At 32.3% G+C, this 8,264-nt stretch overlaps 1 protein-coding gene across 2 annotated transcripts in view; it reads left to right on the top strand.

Moving 5' to 3' along the window:
- The first annotated feature begins 2,062 nt into the window (after positions 1 to 2,062).
- LOC134708364 (D-aspartate oxidase-like) overlaps positions 2,063 to 8,264 on the top strand; it is a 31,597-nt gene continuing 25,395 nt past the window's right edge. Inside the window, exons 1-3 of one of the 2 annotated variants that reach the window (XM_063568837.1) lie at positions 2,063 to 2,171; positions 6,120 to 6,360; positions 7,343 to 7,457. In XM_063568837.1, the coding sequence (XP_063424907.1) occupies positions 2,159 to 2,171; positions 6,120 to 6,360; positions 7,343 to 7,457 (369 nt within the window). In that variant the 5' untranslated portion in view covers positions 2,063 to 2,158. Of the gene's footprint in view, positions 2,172 to 2,694; positions 2,716 to 6,119; positions 6,361 to 7,342; positions 7,458 to 8,264 lie in introns of those variants that run through there. The other variant, XM_063568838.1, reaches the window with a different exon arrangement.

Genomic DNA, 8,264 nt, shown 5'->3' with positions numbered 1-8,264 from the left:
CGTGCAATTTCTAATCAGCCTTTTTCAAAATCTTTTGTGTAGCGTTAAATGTATACTTGATTAGACCATTACTTTTCCTGTTTGATTGGTTTTACACTGGTCATTTTCACTGGGCCCTTCATAGTGTTGAAGACCGTACTTTAACCAATAATGGTTTACTTTTACCTGTGGCCTGGATGGATAGTTGTCGCCTTGGCACTCATATCACATCTTCTTATATATCTAGTATATAGGGTAAAATGGCAGTATTGTTTTTCCATGTGCGACACATTTATTATTTTTTAAAACCACTTCTTATAATTATAGAAAGCTGGACAAAACATTTATGTGTGATATTTTTATTTTTACTCTGTTTTGGGAATTAAAGTCAAATGATGGCATGACATCTTCATAGCCCCGTCATTTTACATCAAATCTTTTAAATTGTTGATGCCTTTTCGAATTATTCTCAAGAAAATATTTCCTGTGTTTGAGAAAATATATTCCAAATATACACACTGCAGTTATTCATAAAAACATAAACATATAAATAAAACTCTTCAAATACTGCTTATATACATGCACAGCGCTCCAAAGATGACAACCTTCACCTGCTGCCTTGGGTACCAAAAAAACGTGAAATGTAATTCTATACGTTTTCCCTATAACCTTCCGCTAATGAGAAAATATGAATACGTGAACGGAATATTGTAGACTTTTTTTACAGTGCATATGTAATTACTTAAAAAAAAAACCAATATTTTATAAACTATTGGTAATCAAGGACACAACGGAACCAGACAACATCTGAGCGATATCACTTAAGGTGAAAGCTATACTTGCCGAGAACATTTAGTTTAAACTAATTCCAAAATCAGCTTCCTTGTAAAAAAAACATTTTGAAGCTTCAAAAATATTAACTTCAGATCATATTTCTTTATTGTTGTGTTTGACATTTTATTTAGCAGAGGGAACCAAATATACATGGTGTTGATTTCAGAAAGATATAAAGCTTGTAAAGGCATCGGCACTTTTAAGTTCATAAACAGAAAAAAAAATCATTTAATAACAATTGTTACTCAAGAGTCGACTATAACCTTCAGTTATCTTTTCATTATAGATAGTGGTTCTGTATATAAAAAAAATTGAACAATGTACATGTATGTAAATAAAGGCAACAGTAGTATACCGCTGTTCAAACACGGGCGTAGCGCATATGAGATATTTTTTAAACATTTCCTTTTTTTTTTTTTTTTTTTCTGTAATAAATCTTTCTTTTTTTTTCTGTCCTGCAGTCTGCTGCACTTCGACTTAATTTCTTCAAGGCCGGAAAGGTTGAAATTTAAATTTATAACAATTTTTTTCCGAGCGTTTCATTGATTGCAAGTATATTTTCATTGAATCAGACAAATAAGAAAAACAAGAAATAAGAAAAATCAAATCAACTAAAGGAAGACTTACTCATTCGATAATGGTGTGTGTATTCATTTTACAAAATGTTTTAGAAAAAAAACAAGAAGAAATATTAAAAACCCTATCAATCTAACCTGTAAAATATATATATTAACAATACAGATAAATATAACTTTACTAAGAATTATTCATGATATTTAAGGGTTTTTTTTATACCTTCAAATCGTCCTGAATATTCTCAGCGATGAAGACTCATTGGCGGCTTTCGGTTGTTATCCGTTCTTTGGTCGGGTTGTTGTCTCTCTGACATATTCCCCATTTCGATTCCCAATATAATGTATGAAATATGTGCTACTGGACATAAAACGAAATTATCAATCATTCAATTATACATAAAACAATCATCAATGTCATCACGTCTACTTTGCACTCAAGCATATTACATTTATGATCATTTATATAACGTTAAATTTTAGCCATGGAGTCCTGAAGCGCATCAACTCCGGGTGCTTAAATCGATACTATGGAGATATAAGTTACCAGTTTTGAATGATTCCATATCTGTATAATCTGTACAACCTTGATATTACAAGACTTACAATGCTGCACGTATTTCAACTACAGAAGATAATTATACGTGTGTCAAACAAATTAAGGAGATGGTGATTAATGTATTGGCACTTGCAGTAAAGAGTGTTTAGTACTTGATATGATATACATTTTCCTGTGTAAATATTATGTAGTTCTTCTGGTATACACATAGTTTATGAAACTAAACAGTAAGTTTTTTAAAATCTGATTTATTTATAGATCTTTATAGTTTATTTACTTTTTACCCATCAATACATTATTATATTTTAATTGAACGATGGCGGATCCATGATAGACTGTATATAAGGTGTTTGCCGCCCTATGATCGTCTGAAAAAATATATATATATAGATCGGTTTTCTAACAATTTATATTATTTTATAGCATTAATTCGTCTTAAATATTCAGTAGCAGTATCTATTATAAAGTTTAATGGAATTACCCCTCCCCCTTTTCAAAAATCCTGGATATGACCCGATTGAAAATTTCTGAAATTGTATGTAAGTATGCAAGAATTGGTAGTATACAACTACGTGTCAGATATCACATATTATTTAGTTTAAGCCTTGAAATGGTCGCTGAACCTGTAGTGGAAATTTACCTGAACTAAAAATAAACACGATCAATATGTGTATGACCATTTTTAAGTAATATTATTTCAAGGGAGGTAATAGTTTTCATTAGTCGTTATTTTGAAGGACATTTATATAAACATACTAATAAGGAAATAAGGTAATTTTAAATACGCAACTATTTTCAAATGTATTGACATTTCAATGAAATATATAATATAATGTATTCTTTAATTGTTTACGATGCTGATTATATATATTGTTGTCTGTACGTACGTAATTCATTGCGTGTGTGTGTGTGTTACATTTACAAACAGCTACTTGTATAGATGTGAAACCCTTGCCAAAGTGACTGTGAGACATCCGATTGGCCTTGTGGTGACGTTTAATCCGATGTCTCGTAAATATACAGCATCACACTCTCTATATTTTATCAACAGGACCTTGCACCAACTCTTTGACGGGTTTCTAATTTCTATCTATATATATCCACCTGTTATCCACCTGTTATACATACACCCTCATTTTCCTGATCAGTTCAGTTTCATTTACCTTCATCCCGAACGGCCTTGATTAAGGATCGTTAATACCTTATGTACTCATGTGGCATCGTCCTGAATACACGTGTGAACTAAATCTTACTGGGCATTAAGCAACCAACAATCAATCGATGTATTTTCTAAGCTGAACATGCTGACTACGAATAATGGTTTAGAACAAAATTTACAAGTGACAACCGTATGCATGAATTGAATTGATTTACATTACGTTTATCGTATGCCAGCCTTAAAATATCTATTTTAGTAACTGTACTTCCAAAATAATTAATATTTGGATGCTTCATTGCTTCTTATGTGTCTAAATCTACTAGTGGGTTGATTGATTCATTGCTGTTTGGAAACTGTCCAATGGCAAATGTTTCATGAATTTGCAGAGCGAGATCTGAGTGGAATTTCTCAACATGTCAAGTTAATATCATCGGAATATGATTGTTATGCAGTGATGAAATAAGAGAAGTCGAATAATTATGTGATATGACATTTTTATATAACACAAAAAATGTTTATGACATTCAAATCTTAGAACTATGTGTGGCGATGTGTGTTGGAGGATAATGATTGATTGCTGGTTACTGAACGTTCAGTGGCAAATATTTCATGCATATTCAGGACTTACATGTTTGAGGAGAATTGAGACATATACAAATGGCAATCGATCAGATATGGATGTGTTTAGGTCTGTATATAAAACACAAGAATAATTTTTTATAGCAGACACAATAATTAAACTAATTTTAAATAAACCTTCACGAAAGAATAGAACTCAACCATTTTAATGAGCACATTTTAATGGCAAATATAATCTCAAGGAGAGATAATGTCTTTTTCGAAGTTGGTTCTCTATGTTTGTGTTTGTTATATGACTTCTTAGAATTCGATGAACCGTTATATGCATTTTCAGTTCGTAAACTAGAGGATTTCAAGAGCCTGTGTCGTTCACCTGTAATTACTGACATAGTTAATAGTAGTATTTAGATATAAGACATTATTAGATACTATAATGATATCTAAGATGAAAACAGAAAAAAACTGCAAATTTTCCGTAAAATTACTAATCCAGGAGCAGCAAACAAACAGATTTTTTTTTTGGGGGGGGGGGGATTTGTATGAAAATTTTAGGGCAGATAAATATTAATCTGATGAACATTTTTGCCACCAGTCCTGTCAGATTTGCTCTTTAGTTTCAGAAATATTAACCAAAAATTGCATTTAACCCCAATGTTCTATTTTTAGCGATGTTGGTTGTAAAGCAAGGTCATTGGACACATTGTAAAAAATCAGATACCCTAATGATGATTATTGCCAAGTTTAGTTAAATTTGTCTCTGTAGTTTTAGAGGAGAAGATTTTTGTAAAAGATATCAAACCTTTACCAAAATTGTTAAAAATTTACTATAAAGGGCAATTACTTCTTAAGGGGTCGACTGACAATTTTAGTAATGTTGACTTATTTGTAGGTCTTGCTTTGCTGAACATTATTGCTTTTACAGTTTATCTCTATCTACCATAATATTCAAGATAATAACCAAAAACTGCAAAATTTCATAAAAATCTGCTATTCAGGGGCAGCAACCCAATAAAGGGTTGTCTGATTCGTCTGAAAATTTCATGGCTGATAGATCTTATTATGAATATTTTACCACTGTCAGATTTGCTTTAAATGATGTAGTTTCAGAGATACAAGCCAAAAACTGCATTTTACCCCTACGTTCCATTTTACGCCATGGCGGCTATATTGGTTGGCATGCTGGGTCATCGGACACATTTTTCAAACAAGATACCCTAGTGATAATTGTGACCAAGTTTGGTTGAATTTGGCCCAGTAGTTTCAGAGGAGACGATTTTTGTAAAAGTTAACAGACGACGACGGACGACGGACACCAAGTGATGAGAAAAGCTCACTTGGCCTTTCAGGTCAGGTAAACTAAAAAGAAAAGTAATATAAGATTTTCTTACCTTATTAGTCATTCTCATAAAAAGAGATTTATTAAAGGTTCTGAAGTAATATCACACCATCAAAATACTATGTATAAAGTAGACAAATTTTAGAACTGTTTTTTTTTTACATTTTCGTATTGCCTATAGTCTTGTTGATAAAGTTTATGATAATTGTCGTTGATAAACCATTTCATCAGGTTTATTTTTGGAATGAACACCAATTCGCTTATATGTAGTTTGAAAGGACACCGATGTCTTTCTTGGTTTTTTTCTGCATTGTTACCTATATTTTTTAAGATCATTGTACGTGGTTGTTTTCCTGTAATGTTTATGAAGTTCATATGTGAGATCCGCTGTATGATGTGCAATCACTGATATAAGCGGGTCAGCAGATCACCCTAAGGGTCACTTTATTCCTTTAGTTTGATCTCCTACCGAACTACGATAAAGCCTTTCCCACAACGTCGGTTATTGTACGGGATATATAAGTACGTAGCCACGTCTTGGAACCAGAATATGGTTTAATCCAATTCCTCGTGAAGAGATAGTGCCATGGTCACTGCACCTCAAAAACTCTTGTATCAACACTTTGAGGCGGTCTGCTACAATGTTACATTTCAGCCCAATCCAACATAACATTATTTTTCATGAGCAATGGCAGTCCAAATTTCCAGCTATCATCACAGACGGCCACTATTACAAAGCCTTCCTATAACATTGACTTTTTAAAAAAAAAATCGTCATAAATATGTATGAAATGTTTTCCACTGGACATGAAGCAACACCAACCAATCAATAATTACTGTGAGCAGGCTTTAAGTAACGTCGAGCTTTTTTATACCTGTGTATTTTTTTATTTATCATATCGTACTTTTAAACTAAAGTAACATCCTTTTTCCAGTATTAGTTGTTTATTGAATCTTTATTTATAAAAATGTGTGGAAACTTGAAATGCACAAAGTTTAGATCTTAGTGAAGTTTACTATTAAGATTAATTTGCAGGAAAGAGTAATGGATCAATTTTTGATGGAAAAATATAATATGTGAATAATTTCGTTGTTTTGTAGAATATCGAAACCCGTTAAAAATAAACATCCGTAACCGTGACACAAAAATGACAAATATTGCTGTTCTGGGTGCTGGGGCTGTCGGACTATCTACTGCAATCAATATAAAGAGAGCCCTGCCACATGTATGTGTCACAATTATAGCTGATAAGTTTGGAACTGAAACGACGAGTCACGGTGCAGGAGGTATATTCAAACCAACAGCCAAACTACTTCCCGGAGTACCAGAAAGCATTGCAAGGTAGTGATGTTTAGTTTCCAAATAACGCAAATACATTGTTATAGTTATTTATTGATAATATACCATAGTGCATTTTCTGTCTAAAACTCCACTTGAAAATTTGAAAATATGGTGATAAGATCCTAGAATAAAAGCATTAAAATTGTACCTTTTATGCTAGTGTACTAGAGTTGTTGTCTGTTTATGTTATATTATGCCACGTCAATTTATTTTGCACACCATGTATCTAAACAATATTAAGGTATAATTCTGCTTAAAATTTAAATAAATTGCTTGACAACTTTAGGACGATTGTATATTTTTATAAACTGAAAGAGGAGTATTTATCTACATATGAATTAAATCCGTTGTAGCACACGTTTTACCGGATGTCTTTTTAATTCTTCCTGTCATTTAAAATTCACAAATCTACGTATACATTTAAATTTCAACTATGTACACACGCACTTAAACTAACAAAAAAACAGCAAATAATAATTATGTTAAAAGTAAAATCACAAAAATACTGTTTTCCCAGGAATATTCTAAACGGAAAGTCTCTAATCAAATGGCAAAATCAAAAAGTTCAAACACATCAAACGAATGGATAACAACTGTCATATTCCTGGTTCGCCGCGATATAGCCTTTTTGTGCTAATGCGGCGTAAAGCAACCAACAATCAATCAATCATATTCCTGGTTTGGTACTTATGTAGAAAATGGTGGATTGAACTTGGTTTTATATTAGATAAACCTCTCACTTGTTTGACAGTCGCATCAAATTAAGATTAGGATATGATGTTTTAATTTATGTCAATCCTCAAAATGTTGTCAAACTTGAAATACGGTCGTGATTTTAAAAGTACCCCAAATTTTGGCATATGTATAATAAATGTACAATTTGTTATGTAGATGGCCGTATGTTGATTTTCATTAATAAATATTGTAATTCATACGTCTCTTTGTCAATTATCTCTAATATCATTCTTCATTATATTTAAAGAAAATGGACGGTTGATTCTTGGAAATGGTTTTCTGGTTTAACATTATCGTCTCAAGCTGGTATCTCCGGAAATCAAATGGTAGCTGGATATTATTTTTGTAACGAAGAAGTTAAAGTAAGACAATATATTGATCGACTTATTTTTATTTATTTTTCTAGTTTTGTCTTTTAATTTTCATTGAACACTCTTCACTCATCTTGATCTGATAATCCTTTAAAATCAAAACGTGTTGCGCCTTTTTTTCATGTTACAACCCTCTAGATTATTTTTTTCAAATAAATCTCTCATTTTTTAACGCGAGCTATTTAGAGCTTGACTTAGTACACCCAATTATTGTTGGTACTCGTATGTTGACCTCTAGATCTTTAGATTTCGACGTCGATGCGTATCTGTATTGCTGTCATACACCCCGCTTTCTTATTTCATTTAGAAGTCAACTAGAATCTTCACCCCCTCCCCCAACCCCTCGTCAAATCCCCCCAAGATAAGTCCAAATTATACTAACAGTATATTGTAAAAAAAAAAAAAAAACATTGAACGCCAAATAAAAATTAACAATATAATTACCCGGCCACGTCCACTTGTATTTTTTGTCTATCTGATGAGTTAACTTTTTCAACTGATTTTTATAGTTCGTTCTAATGTTGTACTTTTATACCACTGTCCCAGGTTAGGGGAGGGTTGGGATCCCGCTAACATGCTTAACCCCGCCACATTATTTATGTATGTGCCTGTCAGAAGTCAGGAGCCTGTAATTCAGTGGTTGTCGTTTGTTTATGTGTTACATATTTGTTTTTCGTTCATTTTTTTACATAAATAAGGCCGTTAGTTTTCTCGTTTGAATTGTTTTACATTGTCTTATCGGGTCTTTTTATAGCTGACTATGCGGTATGGGCTTTCTCATTGTTGAAGGCCGTACGG

Source organism: Mytilus trossulus, chromosome 2, assembly GCF_036588685.1.
Source record: "Mytilus trossulus isolate FHL-02 chromosome 2, PNRI_Mtr1.1.1.hap1, whole genome shotgun sequence".
NCBI lineage: Eukaryota > Metazoa > Mollusca > Bivalvia > Mytilida > Mytilidae > Mytilus > Mytilus trossulus.
The sequence above is the reverse complement of the archived record's forward strand: the minus strand, read 5'-3'. Positions and strand labels throughout refer to the sequence as shown.